General features: G+C 34.9%; 1 protein-coding gene and 1 pseudogene across 9 annotated transcripts in view; one reads left to right on the top strand and one right to left on the bottom strand.

Annotated features, from left to right (window-relative positions):
- The window catches only part of Oatp26f (Organic anion transporting polypeptide 26F), a 107,350-nt gene that overhangs the window by 26,085 nt on the left and 53,884 nt on the right, over window positions 1-27,381 (top strand). For 5 of the 9 annotated variants that reach the window (XM_078182088.1, XM_078182090.1, XM_078182089.1 and 2 more), the window contains exon 3: window positions 20,775-20,994. In XM_078182088.1, the coding sequence (XP_078038214.1) occupies window positions 20,775-20,994 (220 nt within the window). Of the gene's footprint in view, window positions 1-3,885; window positions 3,989-14,295; window positions 14,831-18,413; window positions 18,457-19,011; window positions 19,439-20,774; window positions 20,995-27,381 lie in introns of those variants that run through there. The other 4 variants (XM_078182085.1, XM_078182084.1, XM_078182086.1 and 1 more) reach the window with 4 other exon arrangements.
- Window positions 6,033-6,714, bottom strand: LOC144471851 (uncharacterized; annotated as a pseudogene).

The following is a 27,381-nucleotide window of genomic DNA, read 5'->3' as shown; positions in this document are numbered from 1 at the left end:
ATACATTTATGACAAAAATGAATAAATGAAACGCAAAATAGTATAGTTATTATATTTCCAATGTTAAAAATTTAAACTTGTTTAAATATTTTTTGTTAAGATTTATAATTTATTAAAAATTGTTAAAATTTTCAATTTATTCAAACACTTAAGGGATGAAATATATTTTTATTTAGCTGCTGTTTCTTGTAACTGTTGCAGCAAATTTTTATTTTGAAATTAAATTATATTATTAAATTATATTTTTATCAAGTATCAATGCTGCAATTACTACAGTATTGATTTTGCACAAAAATAAAACTATTATGAATAAATATTACCCCTCACTGTTAGTTTATAAGCATTCACAGAAATTCACCTTAATGCGCGTTGCTATGCCCGAGTAATTGTAACGGCGGCGTTCGCTTAAGTTGTCCGATTTAATAAATTTTGCCGGATAGATTCGAGTTAGCTAGTTCTTTTTCGTTCATTCGTCACAAAATTAATGTTTCGCCTCGTGATCACTGGGAAACCGTTTTGGCGGGACGAGGAAAGATAGCGGGCGACGATCCCCGAAAACTAGAAACCTTGGATCTGTATTAAATCCGCGAAAATGTCGAGGCGGTCGTGTGGCCGGCAAAAACGTGTGCTGTAAAGCCCGCAAGGGTATTTATGCCGCTCCGCTTCTCGAGTACATGATCCTCGTTTGCTATAGGCAAACGAATCCAAACACACGCCACAGTGCGCAGATGCTCACTGTATATTGCGTTTTTTATTATACTGTTTTTTCTTTTCCACCTCGTCCCGGTTGTTCCTCGCGCGTTGACATTTTGTCGTCGATTTCGTCCTCGAAGCAGACGAGTACTCGTCAAACAAATTATTTCTGAATGTCCGTTTAATGAACGCAACATTTAATTTGTCCTGCTCGCGAACGCCTTCAGCAGACCGCCGCGCGGCGCTTTGTTCGCTCATCTTCTCCGCGAACTCCGCCTGGCAATGCATTTGAGTCGGGCTTTTGTGACGCTTTTCTTGTCTCTCGCCTTTTCTCTTTTTTTTCTAGTTTCAGTTGGCTCCGATGAAACGATTTTTATCTTCCCTTCTTTCGTTTCGTAGCAAGATTTTACCCGATCGCAATTACGGATCGCAAGGTTTCTTATGGTTCCTTCGACGTAGAGTGTACATGTCACTCTGTATGTAGTCTTTAATTGTTTTTTATCTAGCTCCTTTAATCTCTATGAAAGTTGAAATGATAAAGACCTAATATCAGACCCATTAATTTTTTAAATCATCATTTTTTATTTATCCTCAACTACTTTTGTCGGTTTATGAAATCACTATTAATTATTTATTTATTTATAGTGATAATATAATTGTAAGAAACATTGAATTGTAAGAAACAAAAAAGGAATACTTTCAATAAACTTATTTTTGTTCAATCGAACTGCCCATTTGGATATTCTCATTATTGATGGGCAATATAAGAGCAATTGATTTTAATTTTTTTTTAAAGTAAATGCATGTTTAAGTACTGAAATATGTATTCTTTTGCAGTCTATTGGAAAATAAAAGTATACTTCCGCCTGTTCGTAATAAAAGAAATATTAAACAAACCTGCGCAAATTCACAGATTTGAAAATTAAATTCGTAATATAAGACCCAATTCGGCATATAACATTTGTAAATCTTAAACTTCAACGAATGCGTAATTTTAGTGTTTACGAAAATAATTGTTCTGCTAATATTTTTCAGATATTTGAAAATAAAAGTATCTATTATAGAATCCTTTTCAGGGGTATGTATAAAGTTATTATCGATTTTATTATAATTCAGAAGTGTTATTGTTGAATATTTATACTATTGTTCAATTGATTGATGTCTCTAGATAGCCTAATAAAGTTTGAAATATTTATTAGATATGAATAAAAAATAATATAAATATCTATTACGGGATAACGTCTTCGTACCATGTTTACAACATTTTCAAAATATGCTAAAAATTGTCTGCAACTAAATGGGTTTATTCAGATTTACAGGTGTAGGGTGGGAAATACAACATATAATACAACTAAATGCATGGGTTACAATCTTTGAGGTCAGAATGAATAAAAATACAAGTTTCCACGTTACGTGACATTATTTGTTAACATTTGTCACCATCATATTTTGAAACATACATTATTCGACACTGTTTTAAATTGTACAATCGGCATTGCCAGATTTGTTGATTGAAGTAGCAATAGTGGAGGATAACATTAAGATTTTTTAAGCTACTATTTTTAGTAGATGCACGAGAGTTAACATTAAATGTCACAAATTAATTTAAATAATGTCGGATCGCTCTGTAGTTTTTGTACTCGAAGAACTTGTCTAAATCTAGTTAGTGTTGTTTTAAGACTTACTGGTATAAGTAATCTAAAATCTACTTGTTAACGTGTGGTCTCGTTCAGATAGATGGACACGTTTTTAAGACAATTATTTAAAGATTCACTTCTATTTTGCAGAGTTTTATTTTCCTTATCCCTGAAACTTTGTTAACACTGAAAGTTCCAGAATAATGCATATCGGATTGTCTGAATTGAAGTTATCACGAATGTATAAATGTATTTATTTAGACGTTTTAAACTAATTTAATGTAATCGCGTGTATGTTACAAGAAACATACACAGGCCATGAGTACTTATAGTTATGTCACTCCAATTGCACAGTATTTTTCAAGATCAATTTCCAAATTTTAACTAGCAGTCATGTTATAAATACAAAGGTGTTTAAAGTCCATGAATTTCAAAATTCCGTCTTAAGTTCAGCAATTGGCATAAATATCCACTATCCGTGCAACGCTACAAAAACTAATTATTAGATGGATCGTTAAATAAACTACTATTTTGCTTACATTCCGCACCGGTTTCAAAACGATTAAACCTTATCTGTGCCACGATAAGAATGTTTGTTGTTTGCCCGGAGCGTCATGGAACAATGTTTGAGAATAAATGAGATCCTCCTTTTATTTAAAACACAATGTAATAAGTGCGGTATCAGATATTCTCGTCTTTTGTTTCTGTTGAGGACTCGTCAGATGGATGATCGAGATCCTCTGAATATTGCACTTGGTGCCTACTAAACTCGAAGAACCACCCACTGATGTGGGACTAAATGATTGATCTTATTTTTGACGCGCAACCTAACCGTTACGCGTATCTCTATATCTTTTCTGCACTGTACTGTACTGTTTGACTCTCTGTACTCCATCTACTGTCTGTTCTGATCTACACTATCTGAAGTTCTGTACTGTCTATCTGTATCTATACTGTACTATACTGTTTGCTATTTGGATCTATACTCTGTACTGTCTGTATCTATACTGTTTGACTGTTTACTCTATTCTGTTTGAAGTTTAATCTAGTCTCCTGAAGTTCTGTACTGTTCTGTATTTGAATCTATTCTGTCTGAAGTGCTAATCTACTCTCTTTGCTGTTTGAATTTGTACTATCCGATGTGCTAAACTGTTCTGATTTTCGCGACTTCTGCCTCAACCCCTCTTTTGGGCCTTAAACGCCCCTCCCTTTTCCGGAGTTGAGGAAAACCTAGCCATCCCTTCCAATGTGCCTGAAACACGTTGTCTATGGTGGGGATGACTGGGCGGGCCGCTTGCACCCGCGGGTGGACGGGTGTTTTGGCAACGCGTGGAAATTCCAGCTGGTCAGGATCGCCGATGCCGATAACTGGCGGCCGATTCCCTTTTTCCTTAGTCTTGGGACTTTATGGCAGGGTTTCTTGGACCTGTGAGACTAAATACTGGCTTTACCTTTGAGGTGGTAGGGGGAAAATAACCACTCTTCTATCACACTCTGCGTGTTTAAAACGAAACTTTATTCTTTTTAATTAGCGCGTGTAGAGACCGGACTCGACGCGAGCTGACGACCAAGTGGCCGAGCTTTTCGCCCGCGTTTTTCGGATTCGCGCCCGATCGTCTCTTGGTTAAGAAACGTCGATCGGACTCCTCGTGCCTCCGGTGCGTATGCCCTCGCCGGGTCTCCGACCGCACGTATAGTAAAATGCTACAATATTGCACGGCAAGAGTTTGTTGCAGTTCTACGACTGCTACACCTTCATTATCCTGAAATCTATTTGATTTTATGTGCCACATGTTGGCTGCGGACCGGTCCGCTAAGGAGACTGCAATAACCCTAAATGAACTGCTGAAAAACTCACAGATGGTCGGCCATAGCATAAAGTCACTTCTAAAACTCTCGCTTTAACAGTTTCGTTTGAATAAAGAAAGATTTAACGATCGAGAGGGAACTTGTCATGCTTGAAATTGATATCGCGAACAAAGTCGTTTAACGTTCAAAACGACACAAATTAAATACTAAATTAGCTTTATCGATTACGTTGATAACACGTTCAAAATATGATACATAGATATTTTATTTATTTAGATAGAATAATTATATCTTTGTTATTATATTATATTATAAAATAGCATTATCACCATATTTGAACAATTCATGTATGTACATAATACAACAATAGAGACTCTTTTAGCACCAACTTTCAGATTGTCAGACGTGTTGCAGTCAACTGAAAGAGATTCTATCAATAATATGAGAATTATTTTTTGAGCAAATTTTTTCAAGGTTACTTGATTACGATGTAATATTATGTTTATAGAGGCTTTAATTATAACGCTAGATAGAGCCGTTCATAGTAATATACATTGGATTTTTAATCATTCTAATGAGTTGACAGTAATAAAATATTTTCAAGTTGTATAGATGGTTTGTTATTCTGCATTTGATATAGATATACATTTTCACCATACATGCATAAAATCTGCAGACTAATTATGACTTAAAACGTAGCGATCTACAATGTAAAGACATAAAATATAATGCTTGAAAATATGTATCGTACTTAGTGTGAACAGTCGACGCTAAAAACATGTAAAATGGTTTTATATTAACCTAAACGCAACAAAAATATAAAAAATAAGGCTAAGTATCGCATTAGACTTAACCTACATTTTATAAACAACAGAAATTTTAAAAGCATGATACATATTCTATATAAAAAATTAATAGAAACGATTTTACTTTTCGTGATCAGTTCTGGGACCTGGTACTTGTTTTTTTAATAAAGCTTGAAAGCCCTGATTTCAATGTATTCGCCGTGCATCAGCTCTTCGTGTGACTGCATCAACGAGGTATAAGTTCTCTAGGCAAGAACGAAGAAATCTTTGTAATAAACGGAAGGAAGAACGATTCAAAATGTATGAGACACAGCCATTTCAATGTATTCACTTAACCCTTCTAACTGTTTCTCCAGCATTGCCAGACGGGTATCTCTACCCTCTGGAAACGCAATCGGAGATGCAGCCGCGTGGGTATCAACGCGGTAAGTGGATATTTTAGAAAACACCACCGCGCAGTGTGAACAATTTAGTGTATCTGTCGGAGGAAGAGGCCCTAAAGATAGGCAGACTTTAATTACGCAAGCAAGCTTCGCTCTTTATCGTTCCGGCGCTAGCGCGTTGCAGTCGGAGGAAGTCCAAATGCACTTCACCTTTATGCCAATAAACGACACCCTTTATGAGCGCATTCTTTTGTGAACCTCGCAAAACTTGATAATTTCTACGAATTTCTTGTTCTAATCATGGAATGTCCAATGCTGTAACATTTTTTTAGTTTATTTAACTAATATTCTGTCGTATTAGTTCTGGCTAATGTTTGAAAGAATTGTACCTTAGTCTTGTGAACATAATTTAATTTGAATGCAATTTACGCATATTTATGTATTAACGACTTGTAAATATCAAAACTAGTGTAGGTTCGAATATTTTGCTCTGTAAATGTAATATTTACGGTATAATATTATTTGATTTATTTCTCATTTATCAAATCTTTTGGTATAGTCAAATAATTATTTTATCGTCATTTTTACAAAACATTAATAGTATTGTTACTAATTAACATTAAATTTTAAAAATATTAAGATATACTACTGTGATAAAAAAGTAAGGTGAATTTGTTTATAAAATGTAAATTCTTTATTTATTCTTACAAATCAATTTCATCCCCTTCAAAGTAATCTTCGTCCGATAAAATGCACTTTTGCCAACGCTTCTTCCAGTCCTCGAAACAGTCGGAATACATTGTACTTCGACTCGGTTTTTATCTCCTGAATCGTGTCAAAACGGCGTCCCCGCATTGGCCTTTTGAGTTTGCTGAATAGCCAGAAGTCGCACGGAGCCAAATCAGGCGAATACGGTGGTTGCGGAACGATATGAATCGAGTTTTTGGAAAAAAAGTCGCGAAGAATCAATGCAGTATGACATGGTGCATTATCGTGATGAAGGAACCAAGAGTTGTTCGCCCATAATTCCGGCCGTTTCAGACGTTTGAGACACAAAACATCCTTCATAATGGTTTGGGCTGAGCCAAATGATATTCCAACACTATCAGCGAGGTCTCTAATTGTCAATCGACGATTTTCAAGCACCAAATCTTTGATTTTTTGGACGTGGCCCTCGTCGGTAGACGTTGATGGTCGTCCAGAGCGCGGTTCGTCTTCAACGCGTTTTCAGCCCGCTTTGAACTCATTGTACCACTTATAAACGTTTCTTTGTGCCATAGTTTGATCACCAAAGGCCTTCCGCAACATTTTCAACGTGTCCGCACAAGAATATTCGTTCCGCAAACAAAATTTGATGCAAGTTCTTTGCTCAACAAAATCACCCATTGTAAAAATCGAAAAATTCACTTTTGGTGGTTTACAAAAACACGTGTAACTCGGAAATAATTAAACCTTTTGACAAACAGACGCTTGGCAAATATTATAGACAGTCCTACCAACCTAGAAAAAAAAATTTACCTGCCTTCCTAATGCCCGGGAGTTTTAAATGACAATTTCACCTTACTTTTTGATCACAGTAGTATATTTATTTATTTATTTCCCCAAAAACTTGTATAAGTTCAAATTATTGCGATAGTAGTTTCAAATTTTTTAAATATTCTGTATGTAATCTATCCATGCTTGGCGTGAATAAAATTTGCTAAATCGCTAGTGATCATTCGGTAGTGATCAAAATTCAGTACTTAAAATTTCCGATATTCGAAAGTGATTTCAAGTCTTGATATTTCGCAAAGTTCGGGTATCTGAATCCGTACTCCAATCGGACTATTATTGTTTATAAGGGAAAATTATGAACATAAATATGATTTTTATGATTTTTCGGAAGGATCTTTACCTTAATCTTCCAAAATAAGACATAATACATAAAAATTAATTGCCTAATATCATTATATAATAGTAAATTGTCTTCTATCCATGCCTAATGTTATTTCATAGTGTTAAATCCAACATTAAAGTTTAGAAATAAAGACCTAAAATTCAACCAAACCTTTAAAAGGTTAAACAGGTAAGTGTTAAAAATGGAGTTGATCGATTTTAATTAAAAACGTCTACTCTAAAAATGCTCTATGTATAATGGATTGGATTTATTTCATAATTGCATTTATTTCCGGAAAATCTTTTGCATAAAGATCCGCGACTTAGTACCTTAGTAATCGTCAGCAGTCGGAGTAGCATCTGCTATATTCTTTTTCACGTTTATTAGGTATCGCGCTTTATTAGGAAATTCCCTATCGACCATCTCTCGCTGGTTGCGTTATTCCTGACCCACTCCACGGTCTTTCGTAACCACCAATATCATCGGGTTGATTTATTTGGAACTTTTCGAGTCTGCATACTTACGTTATTACCGTCATAAATTCGAAACATGTCCCGTGCGGGTTGATACCGGGCCTGACCTACCTCGTCTTGATATACGAGAATTTTCGCAGGACACCGGAAGTCCTTATAAAATATTTCTTCCATTGCCGGCGCCTTGGCCTCTCTACTTTCTCCATTTTTGCGGGCTCTTCGTAACCCTTATCTTCTGTTTCTCGTTTACATTAGCGTCGAACACAAGAACGATGCCGAACCAATGCGAACAGTATCAGTGCGGCAACAGACGGCAGTGTTTGCTAGTGCTACGCCTGCATACGTGGGATTGCTTGTACTATACCTCTGACAAATCGTATTTGAACTTCTTTGAAAACTCGATAATCTTTTTATAACCGGACTAAATTATTTGGAATGCTTTTAAATGTAGAGAGACTAGTTTACTGTACAACGATTAAAGCAGTTTTTTTTTAAATTTTGCTATTACTTGGAATGATACAAAACAATAAAAAAATCTCACGATCTTTAATATTTTTGTTAAAGTGAACTTGGAAAAAAAATTTTTAAAATACGTTTCGTATATCTTAGTAACTTATATAAACACTAAAAAATAAACGATTGACTTGTTAGGAGTTACAAGCAAGGAAATATTTTGAAAATGGCAGTTGTTTACGGACATCGCTGTAGCTTGTCAAGAAATTTTTAATTTTAGTAGTTTTAAAAAAATTATAGCATTTTAAAAGTTGTTGGAATATTTTTTGCCAAGGATTATCTAAAAATACTGTCCATATCAAGAATTATTAATTCTTTTTATTAGATAATCTAAATATAATTTTTTAGGACATTTTTACCAACATTCTTTAGCATAATATTCTCCTGAAATCAATTTAACTGAAGGTGTATGTTTTGAATGCATGATATGAAATGAATACACCAGATGTTTGCTCAGTTGATTTTCTTTTTTCTTTCTCGATACTTTGTCCATATTTGTACTTATTACATTATGTTAAAATAATTTCTAAAATCTCGGCATTCATTTGTGCTAAAACCTTATAAAATTCTTGCAATGCCCATAATTTTATATTGAAAAAGTAAATATTTTAATAACATTCCCATTGTGCTTTTAATTTCTGTTAAAGTGTCTCTGGTAAACGTTTAAATCTTTAATATTATATATATTATATGTTATAATTAATACTAATATTTATAATTTATCTTTGTATATACGCACACATTCATAAAAAAACACAAAAAGTAGAGCATTGCTTATTTATATATATATGTATGGATTGTTTTATTAATATAAACAACATCAAAGTTATTTCTTCCCGAATTAAAGAAAAATGATGAAGAAAAAATATTCAGAGCAGTAACAGGAAAGGTGCTTTTAAAATTGGTAGCTATTCAGCAATTGTTTACACTTAGCAAAGACATTATCGAACTCTTTTCCAAAGTTAATCGTAGTTAGAAATAATGAATGAGGGAGTGATTCAACAAAAACTAGTCGAAGACTATTAATCGAAAAGTCATCTTATTCTGGGAAAATAATATTCTAAGAATCTACATTTATTTACATTATGTAAATATGTCCGAAACATTGTTAATACCATGCGACAATATTTATTTTTAGTACTATTTTTGACTCACTAGTCGACGTGGATTACGGGAAGAATTCGAAACCTTCGTGAATTTTTCACGTAAAAGTTGCTGGAATACTTCACTGACTTCATTTCCATTATTACGAAGATTCACAATACTACTATTATTTATTGTCAATTAAGATAATTCATTTAATGATACAATAATTACGAAGTAAATATTACCGCAGTACTTTGAGAGGTTTAAAGATGCGAGTGTATTGCTTGATAATTTATAATGTGAATAATTTAAAAATAATTGATAATTAAATATTATGAAACTGAATGTAACACACACATGGAAGATCATTACAATATACAATAAATTGACATCAATGTCTAAATATATAATTAATTGTAAAATTAATAATACTATAATTACTAAGTAAATATTATTGTAAAAATTTCAAAGTTGATGAAACTTTTCCAACAACTAATATCTGTTTTATGGATTAATATTATTGTTACGAGCCGAGGGCCACTGCACACGTGGCCGGAGGTAAATGATTTGTGCGGAAAGGGAGGATTTCGTGGACTGGCCGGTGCCTATTGCATCACCGGGTCGCCACTAGATAGGAAATGCGTGGACTGGCCGTTGCCTCTTTCATCAACGGGTCGCCACCTTAGGTGTAGGGATGTTTCACGGACTGGCCGTTGTCTCTTTCACCAACGGGTCGCCACCTGGTGTAAAGGTAGAAGGGTTCGTGGACTGGCCGATGCCTCTTTCATCACCGGGTCGCCACCTTAGATAGGAAATCGTGGACTGGCCGTTGCCTCTTTCATCAACGGGTCGCCACCTTTGGGGATAGGTTTTGTTCGCGGACTGGCCGTTGCCTCTTTCATCAACGGGTCGCCGCCTTAGGAGGAAATTGCGTGGACTGGCCGATGTCTCTTTCACCACCGGGTCGCCACCTTAGATAGGAAGTTGGTTTTGTGGACTGGCCGATGTCTCTTTCAACACCGGGTCGCCACCTCAGTAGGGTAATAGGGTTTTGGTTTGACTCTAATTTTTCCTCGTAACTTCAAAGAAATATTACTTGATACACCTCGAGCGGTAAAGGTGTATCTATGTGAGATCGTTACCAACAACTGACTCGAACTGGGAGATGGAAGCGAAATAACTTGTACACTGAGTTGAAAGTAAAAACTAATATAATCTAACAACTTCGATCTGTTACAAGTGCGTAAGTGTAGTATGTGATTCGCGATGGTCCTAAGACACGCTTCCTGGTTTTCGCACCAAGTCGGCGGGGGTTAACTATTGCTCGAAGGAGAACTGGGCTCGATCTTGCTACGTCTCGCGTCACGATTTGATTTGAAACTGCCCCGCTGAGAAGAAAAATCTCAGCCCTTTTATATGAATCTAAACTAGAAAATTCGGTAGTGGGGACCGCGCCTACGTGACCCAGATCACACCGCGGATGGTACCGAGAATCGGAGACGTGTGACCCTTATTGAACTCGCGCCTAGATTAGGGCGAAGACTGGGCCTACGTGACCAGACCGTACCGCGGATGATACCGAGAATCGCGAATGTGTGGCCCTTATTGAATGCACGCTTATACGGCGAATTAGATATTCTATTTTTGAATGAAAGCACTGCGTTCACCGCCGACGTTATCTAGCGTATGCCTTCAAGAAGGAAAGAAAAACGTCGGGAGAAAATCTCCGTACGTAACATTATATACGCATAAATTACGTAATTTAAAAAGAATCTACCGCTCGCATATTACTTTATAACTTCATAATTAGATTGAATTTTAGTATTATGAAATAAGTATAATAATAACATACAGTGTTCTTATCTTTTTTTATAAATTCATTCAACCTTCAGTGTCGTTATAGAATAAGTATTACTATAAGGATTCAAAATGTTTATAGGTGCTCTAACGTCCAATATTTTCCGGATGATAGCACGTTGCCAGAGTTTATGATAAGACTGTATTCACATACAGTCTGGAGGATGAAACTTTTAAGTCGACAGGTAGCATAACGGTGCGCCGGAAGATAAATGTATTTCTCGATACGAAGCATTAAGAAACTCGTTAAACGGCCAAACTGGAAAATAGCTTCGGGACTTCAATATCGGTTCTCTCGCCCACTTCCAAGGACGGCTGTGGGGGTGACAGCAGTCGCACCTTTATCCTTTTAGTTCAGTGTGCGACCGCTTGTTTTGCCATGGTCAAAACAGGAAATTCCGTGTTTGTTCGAGAAAGGCAATTTACGTCGTGCGTCGAAAACGATACACCGTTGATGATCTCTCTGCTTGACAAGTGGTTGTGGAACTTTATATACAAAGTATACGCGTAATTGCTAGTCGACGTTCACGCTGTAAATGAGCACGCGGCCCACGAGTAACGAAGCAAGTTTCGTTACATTTTCGAATGCATGTTAATTATCGGTTTGGGTATCACGAAATTGTTTTTTTTTACCGTTATGTTGTAATTCGACGTAAAATGGCGGTCTAAAGATATTCGTGCACCTTTCAGAATGCAATAGCTCTTTTAAAATTGGAGTAAATGACTTGAGTGTTTTTAAAATAATAGAAGGACTTATATGCTAGACAGTGACTAACAAGGGGCGATACTTAACCCAGAAACTAAGATTATAAAACTTTGTGGATATGAGGAGCATACGTAGGTATGCCTTACGCAATTTTATTTCTTGCATAAGTATACTTTAAGGGGTAGAAATTAACCCTCGAATATTCAGTTATATTTTACTTTATTGCTGAAAACTGTACAAGATAGAAAAATGTGTTCAAACGAAAGTCTAAAAGACCGTGACAAAGCTGTGATTTTTAATTGTTTACAGTTCATGTCGAGATGAACCGATTTGAATGTTTGAATTTGTAAAATTGTTGTTACAGGCTTAGGTAAAATACTAAGAAAACTAGGATTCTGGATCTTTTTTTTTCTTATTCAAAGTAATAGCAAAATTACAATAAAGTATTTCAGTCTTTGTACAATAAACTAAGCACTCTGATATATTAAAAAGATTGAAGTTATTTAGACCTGTCTTAAAAAAGTCAGAGTTTTCTAAAAAGTGTATGAATCGTGAGCCCGTCACTTTTTTTGTCCAAAATATGAATTTAAATGTTTAATTGCCATACGACGAACGTTAATTTTCTATTTTAGACATTGTAGAATTGATTTTTCTCATACTCTTATGTTGTGATTCAATGCATTTATTCAAAATATGTGTTTATGAATAAAATACAGACTGTCAAATTAAAGCGTAGAGTAGAAGCGGACGTAATCTACAGAACATGTTGAGCGCATATTTTCAGATGAATAACTGGAATTTTGAATATCATGTCGAACGTATCGCCATTGATTGTTGCAGCATAATTTATACACGAACGACATAATATATGAAAGGCTACAAACACTTATTATAAAGTTGCAGACATATATATATTGCAGTAAGGAGTCAGTGAACGTAACAATGGACTTTGCAAGTAGAGTGTGAGACATTCTGTGTTTAGTTTATCTAGAAAGATCAAACTTTACAGATTAATTTATTTCCCAATTTCTTTTTATAGTACATTTTGAAAAAGACCAACTTAATTTATCAATTCAAATAAAAAGTATTGGCAAACAACTTTTGCTGTGTTTCTAAAAGAATTCAGATCTTGTTTACAAGACATTTAAAACTTAATCACCTGCTCCGAAATAACAGTAGGAACATCCATACATAGCACGTATAGCGGTTGGAGAAGCTTTTAATCGTATGTAGACGATTAACGCAAATTAATGAGACTTATCAGATGCAGCGGCTATGCAGCGCCGCGCAGTGATTCGATCTTATGGGCGGGTGGAACAGAAATTATACCTAAATTAATTAATTTTCAACCTAAGTACCTTAATAATTATTTTAAGAGATTGCATATTTTCGGATGTGGTTTAATCTATCGTTAGTATTCACATATAGAAGGCTATAGAAATTGTCTAAATTGTTGTAAACTTCTTCTGTGCAAATGTTTACATGAAATGTGTTCTGTAAACTAAGGAACATGTCTGTTTTGTCTTGGTCATTGGAAGAAGTACCAATCGATTTCTGAAGAATATCGCAATTTGTCCCTTGATTACTAAAATGTAAAATTACAAGCAGGCAGGTAAAGGCAACAAAGACTTGTAATAAAAGTACAGAGGAAGGTTCAAGGAATAGTTTTCCGTTGAGATCCCAAGACATCTTTAGCATTTTTTAGAAAAGTTAGTTTAAAAATAGTGGAACGTATAGATTAGATTTTTCATGGATGTCTAACTTCGAGAAAACAAAACAATCAAATAACAATCAAAATAACAAGTGTTTAATAGCCAAATGCTTAAGGAAGCAGAGGCAAAGAGATCGTTGTCTATACTAACGTGTTTTCTGGGTATTCGGGGTAACTTCTTTGTTTTTTGTAAATTGTTCTCGTAAGAATAAAGATTACGATTATGTTATGAAAAAAATTTCTTTAAATTGATTTACCGATTCTTTTTCATTTCTCGAATCACTGTGCGACGCAGCGAGCCACCTTTTTTCTATTCCTAGTTGAAGCAACAGCTAGTAGGGGCGGTTTACAGTGTGTTGTTGTCGGGACTGGGGGTAGTAGGAAGTAAGCGACAGAGAAGCGGATAGGCGAGAGATGGAACGAGATTGGAGTTGCTGGAAGGGGGTTAAAGAGGTGGGAGAGAAAGAGAGAAACCGAGCGGGGACAAGGGGGGGGGGGGAGAGAGAGAGAAAGAGAGAGAGAGAGAGAGAGAGAGAGAGAGAGAGGAGAGCGATAGGGACAAAGTAACAGTGGCTACGGTCCCGAGACAGAGAGAGAGAAGAAGTCGGAGAGACGCAAGTGGGAGGTAGATTGGTCGCCGAGGTGCGAGAAGGACCGAGGATGTCTGTCGTGGCGGTGGTAGCATATACGGTGTTTTAACTCGCGGGGAAAACTGCGAGCACGAGCTCGCGATCCTCAGTCGCGTGTGAAACGCGGCCTCCGTCGGTGTGGCTCGTTGTGAATATTAACACTCTCGATCCATCGATGTACGAAGTACAAACTCCTACCGAACTTCAAGTGCCTCGAACCTGGTCGATCTGCGATCGATTTCATTAGTGAAAATTCGTTTAAAAGTGACGCAGCTTAGTGGGGGAATAGATTAGTTCGCGTCGGTTTTAACGAGACGTGAATGTGCTTTGAGGAGGCGCAAATGATCGATTAACAGATCCAGCTGGTGGTTCCAGAGAATTATAAATTCCCGTGACGGCGGCCTATATTTCACCGGCCTCTACACTTGCTCGGGAAATAGTAGCACGGCTCGTAGGATTTATTCGACGCGCGGCGAGGCCCCGCGCGGATTCGATACACTCTCGAATACGTAAGGCTGGTGGAAACCGGTCACCGAGATACTCGCGTGAATCAAGTTGAAGGTCTTGTTTAGGAGAAGCTGCAAAAGAAATGCTGAAACACAATTTTTATGTAGTTTGAGAAGTTATGGTGGTCCGTGAAACAGTGAAGAGGTTTGTCTAGGAGCCTGCGGATATAGGTTTATTGATATTGGTGTATCGAAATCAGAGGAAGTAATCGTTGCGTCGACAGCCTAGCGTACATTTAGTTTATACATTTTTGTACGAAGCTGGAAAATAAAAAAAAGCAATTTGCAATACTGTTTTCTGGATAATTTTACGTCAATTTTTATGTATTGAAGTTATGAGCACAGCAGTTAACCCTTGTTGATTTTAAATTTTCGTAACTCATTGCAATTAATGCAATGATGAAATATCAATTTAATAGAATAATTTTACTTATTTTACTTAAACAAAAATGGCAGATATAATTGCATACTCAAATTTATTGCAAAACAGTTTGTGTACGAGAACAATGTTAAATTACAAGAAAGATTAACCTGACATAAGGAGGAATGTTACTTTTTAAAATTTCTCCGTTATTCGTCATTAGTATCTCTTAGAGTATCTGTTTGGAACAATAGAAAGACTGAAAGCATTTATTGAAGTCAATATACTATGTATTTTCGAACTAATTAAATTATTATAGAAACCTTTAAATTAGTCCTGTGTCTTATAATAGATGCAGAACATTTCTATTTTACATAAAGATCCGTAGTCTATTATTGAAATTTTAAAATCGTGAAGATATATTAACATGTTGTTTATTGGTATCCTATTAATAGGCTTCATTATGTTTGTATTTTTCAGCACGAAGTACATATTTTCTTCCATATTTTACCGTCGACTACGTAAATTCATACAAAACATTTATTCATTTAAAAAATCATTAAAAAATAATTTTTTCTGTAAATATAGTGACTTAAAATGTCTAAGCAAGCCAGTAAGAAAGTTTTGTCCCTATTATCGAAGACTTTAACTTGTCTAGATTAATCTATATGAATGCGTGAGTTATGCATCACGAAATATGTAACAAAGAAACACATTTTCGATATTTAAAGTGTGATTGTTATAGCTTTGAATAATAAACCAAGAATAAAGCTTCCTGCAACTTGTTTCGTGGCCATGTGGAATAACATTTTGTAAATAAATGTTTTTATAGGAAATAAATATTCGACAGTAAAATATAATAGAAAGTCTGTGGTGTGTGTTGAAAATACAAATAGAATGAAGAATTGAACGAGAATATAGCCACTGCATAAACAGTTATTAATTATTTATAACAAAAATTTGAATAAAAAGTTCTTTAAGTTCACATTTCGTTGGATCAATAAGAATCCTTTCTATCATTTATTGATACCTAAAGAAATTTAAAAAAGATTGTCTGTTTCAAAATATCACATGATGAGAATAGGCTTGATGAGCTTTAAAAATTGCATAATTTATCCCTGAGAAATGTTATCCTATCTCTTAGTACAACGAAATTATTTAGAAAAAAGAACAAAACATCGAACTTTGATTTTGGTTTTGACTTCAATTGATTTCACCCCTTAAAAGTGGAATTTAGCACCAACAAAAAATAGTTTTGCGTTACTCAGGGCTTACAGTAGGCGTGTAAATCTGGAAATTTTAAGTTCGATTGCTTCCCTTGCGAGTCATTTAGATACAGTATAAATCTAGACTACTATTAGGAGGAGTTTGATAATTTTCTTTCAAATAATAATTTTGAACAATCTTTGATAACATTTTTAACTACTGATTTTTGATTCTGAAAGAAATATTGGAAAACTGCTGGTAAATAAAGTGTTAGTATATTATAATTACAAACAAGTTTCCTCATTAAGAGGGACCTCGAATCAAACTGAAAAGATGACAACATATCAGATTTTACAAAATTTTGGAGGTGCTCTAAAACTCTAAAAAAATATAAAACATTATCTAGTGAAATAATCGTGATTGCGGCTTTACAGTCTCTTTAAACCCTTTACGCTCGAATGGTGACTCTGAGGCACTATTCAAGATTGTTGTATAACGTTTAATACAAATATTTTTACATTGGCAAATCTGTTTATTTCTAAAGAATTGTTAAGAGCATAACTGTTATATAAATTCAATTTCGTATGCATAAATTGTACCAATAATTTATACATATAAAATGGAGATACTCTCGGTCGTCCATAACTATTTTGGATTCGGAGTTAACTTCGTAGTATAGTTTTCCTGTAGTCGTAGATGTTAGTTTGTAGATTGTATTTGAAGGAAAACTTATTTAGAAACTATGATATAAACAGACATAAGTGTGCAGCTTAACCATTGTTAGCTAGTTTAATGTTTTATACATATAATACAACACTTAAGAGAAGGAAATAATCGTCAGAAAAAAATTATATAGCAGCTGTTTTTTCTTAATTCCCAGCAGAGAATCACGTTTATTTGTTGTAACTATTTAATGATGACTTTCCACAAGTAGTAAATGGATAGAAAAGAAACTTCTCATGAGTTTTGGTAAAATGTGAATAAAATTAAATAATATTTTTAATAACCCTATCTTGTAATTAATATTTTCTAACCGTTTTCACAGATTTATGCAAAATTTCGTTTATGAGCGTATTAACACGTTACCTATCAATGTCAGGCATTTGTGATGATTACGACTATGTGTTTTGCATAGAAAGGATTAAATTAATTCTCTGAACGTAATTCAAAATTATGACTCATATCATTATATTCGAAGAACTTTTAACTTTGCTCAAGCAGTATTTTTATTTAAATTTCATGAAATGATTGTATATATTAAAATGGTGTATCTAGAAAACATTTTTATTTGGCTGTAATTGACGAAGAAAATGTTTATTTCATATAATGATCTACAATCTAATGATTAAGCATCCGATTTACTCCTAAGTAATAGAATGATTAACAATGTACTCTACTTTTTCTTCTTAATTACAACATGCTCAAATTTCCCACGGGAACATCGAAGTTAACGCAGCAGGTCCAATGAAACAAGTAAAGCCAGTAGAACTTTGTCTGTAATAGATGTAGCCGCATTATCATCCTATCAAAAAGTTCCGTCAACACTCGCCTTAGGTTAAAGGTTAAACATGGTATTGCACCGGGATGCAGGCGCTAAACGCGTAAAATCTGAAGTCTAGCGATAAATCGTATTACAGGCGTAACGGAATTAGGCGAGCGATAGATTACGTGCGAGTATAGCAACGGAAGGGCTGAGGAAACAGAGGCCGAGTGAAAGGAGCAATTCGAGAGGCGAGACGATCGGAGATTCAGGAGGATCGGCCGATGACCTCTACCAGAGTGAATGTTTAATCGCACTGGTGTTGCGTTCCCCCGAGTGAATCGGTTCGAAATCATGTTGCCGGCAGCATGAAAAAATTGCAATTGAACATAAAATGTTTCCCGGAGAAAAGTAGGGGAGATAGTCGTGTCTCGGGATAGACGGGGCGATACTAAAGATCTTCCATTTCCTTCTTCTCGAGGCAATCGCGGACGAATGAGCGTGACCGTATGCCGAAACATCTGTTTCTGATGCGATCAACGCTGCCCTTCGCCATCCAAGTGTCCCACACTGTAATGAAAACTCATTTTTCATAGACAAAATTGAATCTTTGAAGTTTCAACTTTTATAGTCTCCGTTTCCGAAGCTTTAACTTTTGAAGTTTTCATTTATCAAGTTTAGAGTCCATCCCGGTTTGAGGAAGTTTAAGGAAGAAAAAGCTGTTGTATGTATTTGTGGCCAAATTTGATAGTTACAATTTAAAATAGTGTAATAATTAAAAGTATTTTAATAATTCAATTTAAAAAGTCATTAAAAAAAGAATATAGTTGCTACTTGGTTTATATTCTTTGCAATTCTCTGCAAACATTTTGTATTTTGCATAACAACTGATAAGCATTTTACTTCTTAGAAATCCGTAATATTAGGCACTGTAGGTAATTACGCGTAGGGGACGTCGCTTGGCAAACAGAGTTCAGAAATTCAAAATAGAACCAACTGTTCTAATATCTCATTATAGTAACGCAGTAACATTCAAGCAGGCGGAAAGTGATTCCCTATGAATAAATAAGATACATATGGGGAATAAAATTTTATCATTAATTAGCTTTATTTTCGAGATGATAATGTTTGAAAATTGGTTTTATAGTTTTAACATTTACGCTTAAAGGCGTAAGTAAGGGCGAGTAAGGGCGTCAAACACGAAGCGCATTTTTAGAATCATTTATCTTGAAAACAAAGTCGATAATAAATAAATTGTATTGTTTATAATTTTTTTTAGTTTTTAACAAGGAAGCACCTGACCAATAGGAGAAATGTTATGCAATGACTTTTTATTCGTTTTCTTTTACCATGAAAATCAATTGGAATTTAAATGATTGGCTTTTAACTGACGATAGTCAGAGAAAAATTGGATCATTTTGTGTTTGTCGATATTGGAAATGTTTAATTGTTGGACAGTAACACTAGAACTGTTTCCAAGAGTGAAGAGTGATTGTGCGGAAGATTAATTTTGAAACGTTGTGGAATTGTGAAACTCGAGTTGATTGCGCGTCGGAAAAGCCGAAAAAAACTAGCATTTCGTCGAGGATATCGCAATTGATGTCGGATCGATAGTAACACGTGAAAATATAAGGAATCTTCTATTTTTCTGGTTCTATCATCTTCGCTGAAGATCAACCAAGATGCGGGATAAGCTTGCGTTTAGTGTAAGTCTCTTTCGTATTTATTTAAAAAAATATTTAGCACATGAATATAGATCTATGGAAATACAAAACTATACAGTAGGGGAGAACAACTATAAATAGGACACTACTGTCTAGGATAAGATAACAAATAAGTTAAACGACCTATTTAATACTAGTTTTTGAACATTCGAAAGATCATTTCTTTTACTGTAACAATGCATTGTATCAACGAATTTCACACACATTGACTTCTTTTATTCGCAATTTTAATTTTAAATAAAGCAAGCTTAGCATTAATCTTATAAGTTATATTATATAATGATCATAAATTATATAATCTTTGGTTAATATTACATTCTAGCACAGTTATGATAAAAAATAATGTTTTCAATAAAAATAAACGGGATAAAATTAACAAGAATTCCTGAACAGAAATATCTTAAAAATTATCTTTACAAACATCCTAAAAATTAATGGCGTAATGAGCAGTAAAAGATTGAGAGTATTTTTTATGCCGCATGTTTCATTTAGACATTTACCACAGATCTTGTACCGATGCCAGTCTTCATTGTTGTATAAATATGTTTCTTTTACAAACTTGACATTCGGCATCATCTTTTGCTCCCTTTCTTGTATTACATTTACGTTTGATAATAGTTGTTCTATCTGATCTAGATTCTTCAATATTTAACGCATCTGTGCTGCTATTCTTCTTGAATAATACTTTTTATCTACTTTTTCATATTTTTTGTATTTTTTGCTATAAAGTACATTTTTTATTTTCCAGTATATTTTTGATTACACTAGATGATTTATTCACGTCTCTCTTCTATAAAGATTCTTCTTCTCTCATTCATTTTGGTAACAACATTACAACTTTAACCAGTTTAATTACTGTGATAAATAAGGTTATTCAATAGTCAACATTCTCGAAAAATATTACTTTTAAGAATATATCTTCATCTTTAATTATTAGATTGTCGACTTTGATGCTTTTAAATGCAAGAAAACAAATTAATTAACAAAGCCTAACAGAATTTTTATTTTCTTCTTACAATGATTAATCCATTTCCATTTGACGAAGGAAATTTGTCCTTCGTATTTAAATTTGTATAAAAAGCCGCAGTCTATTAATTTTAGTGCTCTTGTAGAAATGTATAATTAAATATGCTATATACGTACAAACACAATTACAAATAAAATGTGTTTGTTACCGAAGAATTAACTTCGATTTAATTTTAGAAAATATTATTAGTTATTTGAGCATTGTAAATTCGAAGACGGACAAAGAATATTATTATTGAAGGGTTTAGTTGAGTTAGTTATGGGAGTATCGTATGAATGATGTGATTTACAGTCGGGGGTGCCGGATATGCATGAGACCCTGTCCAGTTTTCCGGAACAGTTCGGAGATGGGCCGAGGAAACCGGAAATAAAGCCGGAAGCACCGAAAGAGCTTGACAGGACGACGGATAACCTGAAATGCGGCTGGTTCTGGTTCAGGCCTAGGTACTTGCAACGGTTTCGAACCGCAAAATGGGCACTCTTCTGGCTGTGTTGGACAGGCGCTATTCAAGGTACGAGACTCACTCAAGTTTGATCAAATTTTGAAGTAGAAGGAAGATAACAGCATCCTAAATAATCGAATAATTCATTTCCCCTCAATGTCGTAATTTCAAGATCTGCCATGTGTGGATTTATTTGTCGTCGTGAGCAGAAGTGATGTGAGTGACTGACCCCCTTCGCGCGTCTTCTTCCCCGTGGTCGCCTCTTTTGGAGATGAGGATGTCGGAATACTCGAATATTCGAGCGGCTCGAAATTGACATCTAATCGAGGTTCTGTTTTCAAGTCATGCCGAGTACTCGGTAAAACCGAGCGGTTCGAAAGCATCGAGTAGCTCGAATTGTTTCGAGCAGCTCAAACGATTCTAGTACACCGTAATTTGCATTTTTATCGAAAGAGTTATGCATGAAGAATAAAAGAATTAAAAGATAAAAGATAGAAACAACAATAAAAAAACGTGCTGGTCAATTTCGACCTAATAAAATAAATTATGTATTATTTTCATTTGTTGTTGATAAGCTATTGCATTCGGTGATAAGCTTCACGCCTTGTTCGGCACTGTCGTTAACTACTTTTAAATTCTTTATTATTTCTAATGCACTTTTATATATTTCATCATGTTCCCAAGGGAAGGATCTTTTTGTAAAAAAATCAGTATTTATATGAAATCTAGAAAAGAAATCGTGTATTAATATTAATATGACTTTCTATAAACGCTTCTTTGACTTATTTTAAAAGAATCCTGTTACTTAAATTTTCCGTGTATTCTCATATATTATAGTGACAGTTTAAAAAATAAGTTCGTAAAGAAGTATTACTTGCACAATGGGATGACTTCTTCGTCTATAAAGTCTGGATAAACAAACATTTTATGTTTCCTTTTCATTTTTGAACTTAAAGGCCATTTCAAGGTCAGATAATGTATATGTATGAATGACCTTGTAAAATTCTAAAAAGATTATCTTAGAAAAACATATTTTTTACGATACAATGGATTTTCAAATCGTTTAAGTAGCATACAAAATATTTTTTGTATTGCCACAACTAGAGGAGATATTTACATGGATTACCCTGTATAGCAATATTATAGGAATGCGTTACATGAGATTTCTAAGAAAGAGTTGTTCCTTGAATTGAATTTCGTTGCATGTTTCTTATGGCGTTCATAAGGAGCATCGTTATTCGAATAAAAGTGTTTGATGACATTCATTGTCCTACTTGTAAGCCAAAATAATGTGAAATCACTTATTTGTCAAAAATTAGTTATTACTTGCTAATAGAGCACTCACGCCAAGCAGCGAAAGTTCGAAGATGTTCGTGCGAAAATCAAAAATTCCTTCATTGTAATGTGAGGAATGGAAATATGCAGGCTTGCGACATTAACACCGGATTATACGAAAACGATTAGGTTCTATCAGTAGTAGTTATCAGTAGATTGTGGATCTTTATACAGAAAAAACGTTGACTGTATTTGTTTTGTAAAAAACAGGAATCACTCAAGAAATTGTTGGTAAGTAAATAGCTATATGTCAGACCGATTTTTGTATTCAACAAATAGTTTGAAAATCGACAAACAGCACTATACATACTCTCCAAATTCAATTTCAAGTTCATTCATTAAATTACTTTCACTTCGTAAGAATTTTAGTAGTTGATTCACAGCGTTTAACATATTAGAGTGTAAAACACCAAAATTTTTGACCCTATAAAGATACGGGAAAAATGAAAATATGTATTACATTTGACACTGAATTTATCATTTGGACATTAACAATTCAACAATTTACCATTGCAAAACGAAAAGTTAATTTATCCAGGATGAAAGTTACTGCTAAAAATCGGCATTTCACGCACGAACAAACCAATTTCGGACAAACGTTAATAGCCGAACGGTAACATGACAATCTTTCACTGTCGCTGCCAAACCGTACATACCGTTCAACTATAAAGTCATTAAACGAGCACTGCTCTCGTAGCCCGATACTAACGGAAACTGATTTTCTGCTATAATATCTCGCTCGCTGATTGACTCGATATCGTCGTGTCGTTTGGCGTTACTAATAACCGTGCATTCGAATGCAATTTCGAAGCCTTCAACACGGGGAGCAACAAGGTCTGAAAGAGAGAAAGAGGGAGAGAGGGAAAGAGGAAGAGAAAGGGAGGGAGAGAGGAATGGAAAAACAGGTGGAGGAGGTGGTAGAAGGGGGGGGGGGGGGGTGGTGACTGGACGATAACCGGAAATCGAGTTTCCCGGACTGATGGCAGGAGGTTGACGCACACTGAAGGGTAGTGGATGTCGAAAGGAAACCGATCGGCGAAGGGCGTACGGAATGCGAAGGTCGGTCGTTATCGAATGAGGTCCGTGAGGACTGTAGAAGGATTCTGCATGACCGTAGAGGAGGCTTATCGAAGAATGTGGTCGCGTACAGAATACTTAGTTTAACCCACTAATAAATGTTTCATATTTAATGTTCTGTTATGTCGTGGAGGAGTAGCTGCCACCAAAATGTTACGCCGGCACGACACAACGGGAGAGTTTCCCAAAAATAGATGCGGGTTCTTGTTCGAAATCGGAGAATCGACTAATACACGTTCGGAGATTGAACTTATTTATTTAACCGATGGTTTTACCGCACGAATACAAAGTTAATAGTGGGCGCGTGTGTTTCGGAGCTTGATGCAGATAGTGGGAAGATGTTGGTTTTTCTATTTCTATTCTATTTCTAATCTTGTTCTCTTTCTAATACTGCTGGGAAGACCGAAAGTCACCCTCGACGTCACCTCGGTCCTCCCTACTCCTTCGACTCAAGGGCGGGTGTTGCAAAGGGCTGCCCAATCGCGATGGGACCATGGCAGTGACGCGGAGTCGCAAGGAATCTCGCGAATCCTTCCAGGGGGTCTCGGGCCGCGCGCGGTCATCGACAAGTCGCCAACACCTGGGTGCAATATTCTTAATTGCCCCGCGTCCCAAATGTGTGCCGTCTTCCGCGACCGGTGGCGTACCGCGTGCCTTGGGATGGTTGGTAGGTAGATTTCGAAAGTACGGGTGACAGGCCCACGCCGTAGCCAGTTTCAGAGGTCCCAAGCACATGGCTCGCCGCCATAAAACGCGACTAGATATTCTCGAACTGTACTTTATAACGTATATTGTATTAATGCAGTAGGACGTAACAGTTCCCTATCTTGGAACGAGAATTTTAAATGAGCGGTTCAAATTGGGGATATTGAATATAGAATACAAAAGTGATATTTCGTAATAAGCACATGCTCGTACTTTATAACGTATATTGTATTAAAGCAGTAGGACGTAACAGTTCCCTATCTTGGAACGAGAATTTTAAATGAGCGGTTCAAATTGGGGATATTGAATATAGAATACAAAAGTGATATTTCGTAATAAGCACATGTTCGTACTTTACTATTTTATTCGTATTATTTTTATCCATATTAAATAAATATTCCAGAGCTCATTATGTTAACTAAAGACATTAATTTAGCGATACGGTATACTATAACATAATCTTATATCCACCGAAAAGCCTTTCATAATTGGTACTTTTAACTTAAATTCTTTCGTTTCAATCTCCATTCAATGAGTACACGTCGTATCGCGCGCCGTTATTAAGTAGTAAATTCGATGTTTTGGTCAAATTTGACTTAGTCACTGCTGGCCGAAGGTTAAATAAGTTTGTACTACACCCTTCCTTAATGCCGGTACACGCTGCAAAAGAAGAGAACTTTCTCCCTCTCTCTTTCTTTTCCTTGTATTCGTGCGGCCAGCACTGCTTTGCTGTCTACCATTCCCGCCACCAGCTGGAGAAACGAATTGTCCGCGTTGCCTGGCGAGCAGAGACCGGCTCCCACTTTAATTAAAATTCTCCTATTAGCAGCACAATGGGAAACGAAGGTGGTTAATTTTCCGGGTAGACAGCCACCGGATACACGCGACGCTTAAGCGGCTGTCTTGCGAGCCCGCTAACTAGACGGATATCGGTTAACTAGCGTGGGAGGGGCAAGGGAACCACGCCAGTTGCCAATCGGAAGCTGTTTCGCAAAGAATTTCCGTATTTTTTATTGCTTTTGCCGGCGGGTTTTTAATGGTAATTGCAGTTCAAGGACTGTTTGAAATTCATGCAACGGAGTTTAGGTCTTTGCACCGCGGACCAGGGTGCTGGACGATAAGGGGAGGACGGTTCGTATGGTACTGTGTCTTGCTTGTAATTAATCGTACAATTTTTAATGGAGTTTCCTGTGGCTCTAGCTTTCTCTGCGGTGTTCAGCCAGACTTGCAATGGAGATTTGGAATAGAATTTGGCGAATGTGGATGTAAGGGGCAAAATTGAAATAAAAATTGATTTTTCTGTTAAAGGTCCTTGGTTGTTAATGAATTATTATTTTATGAACATCAGAATGATGAAGAAATTCGAATTACCATCTGGAAAATTTCTTGTGGTAAAGATAAATATGAAATTTCATATCTTCATACGTCATTTTACAAAAGTTAGAATTAAGAAAAATTTTCTGTGTCGATTAAAAAATTACTCACTGTAAAAATAAAATAAAAATGTTGTTACATTTCGTTAATTTATACGTTCTCTTGTACTTAAAAAATTTACACATGCCACTAATTTATGAATTTTATATCTAGTCATTAATGTATGTTAATATACTTGTTTTCTTACATTTAATAAGTGTGTGGGTACCATAAATTCATAATGATCCATAATTTAGTTATTAGACTAAATGCTGGGAAACAGTAAATATCAATTTTCTCCCTCTTCTAGGAAATTATTAACGTTAACTCCGTTCTGCAAAAGTAGTACTAATAATAATTTAATTATATTCGTTATAAATAATTTTAATGATGTGATCTATCTTAATACCCCTTTGTTTTAAGAATGTCAAACAATCTAGAAATAGGTTACAGCTGAAACCATTGTAAGCAACTTTTTCCTTTACAAAAATTTTCTCCGAGGCTTCGTTAACGAACTATTAACAAAAAATATTGACCAATGAGAAACGAGTAATGCTGACCGGAGGTGTCTTCTCATTGGTCTATGTTTTTCGTTGATAACTCGTTAATGATGCCTCAGAGAAAATTTTCGCAAAGGGAAAAGTTACTTAAAATGATTTCAGGAATCTCTCATTTCCGGATTGTTGGATATTTTTGAGACACCTTGTGTAGTTCAAATTATTGGAACGTTTTGTTCTGAGAACAATGTAAATGTTTTTCTTTGAAGAAAAAAGATTGGATCAGAATCTACTTGTTAAATCTCTTCTGAATTAATGATTAAAAACATCTTTCTTAGAGAACTGGATCATATGTCAAAGATAATAAATAGCAAGTACTATGGAAAGAATAAATCTATGTACTTACATTTTATTGTTACTTAGATTGGATACATTAAATAATTAATTTTATTATTTTTAATATCATTATATTATTTATAATATTATAATAACATTATTTTAATATTACTATTTCTCAAATAATTAAATAATTAAATAGTTTCATACATGAGTTTTATGTTTTTAAAATGTAGCATCAATCTTAACAGGATCTTAGTTAGAAAAGAATTTGTGTTTTCCAGTTGTACTAAAAATATTAATATTTCATCTCGTACATTTTATAATTGTTGCTTAAATTAAAACTACTTTAAAGTGGCATATGAGATTAGATTTAGACCAATAGAATTCGATTATTTCAATGAATTTCATTTCTTGGCATATGAACTTCTGCGTACTTGTCTGACACAGATTTATCTTAGTCCGATAATTGGCTCAAAATAGAATCTTCGAACTGCATTTTAATGAAAATTGATTTTATTAATGTTATTCATGTAATTATATCTTTCATCAAACGATGTTCTTATTTATTTACATACGGCAATATTCGCAACAGTATAGATGACATTAAAATTAAATATTTTATGAAAGGAGTGCAATTTGTGACTCCCCACTATACCAAAAATGTTGATGATGTATAACTATAACTATGTATAAATCATTGTTATATAAACTTTCTCATCATTATATTAACTATTTCAAATTCAAAAGTTTGTTTCATTTTCTGTGCGTACGCGAGTGCGTTTAGCACGAGAAATCGAATGCCGATTGCTCTTACCAATGGAAATGAGTTTAAAATTAGTCCGAGGTGAAAAGTGATGCTTGCAGTTAAAAACAATAGTACAGCACAGTTAACACATTACTTATGAATGACGTCGTGTGGTGTTAAATTGAGTATTATAATATTTTATTGCAATACTGTTTGTTTCTTTCATCTGAAGAGTAAAAAGTCGAGGTTTTAACTTGTAAATTAAGGTTATTTCTCATATTTTATTTCACTCTGGTGAAGATCATTTGTAGATATGATAAACAAAACTTCTATTCCTATTATAAT

Source organism: Augochlora pura, chromosome 6 (genome assembly GCF_028453695.1).
Source record: "Augochlora pura isolate Apur16 chromosome 6, APUR_v2.2.1, whole genome shotgun sequence".
Taxonomy (NCBI): domain Eukaryota; kingdom Metazoa; phylum Arthropoda; class Insecta; order Hymenoptera; family Halictidae; genus Augochlora; species Augochlora pura.
Note: the sequence above shows the minus strand (reverse complement) of the source record. Positions and strands in the feature narration are given on the sequence as shown.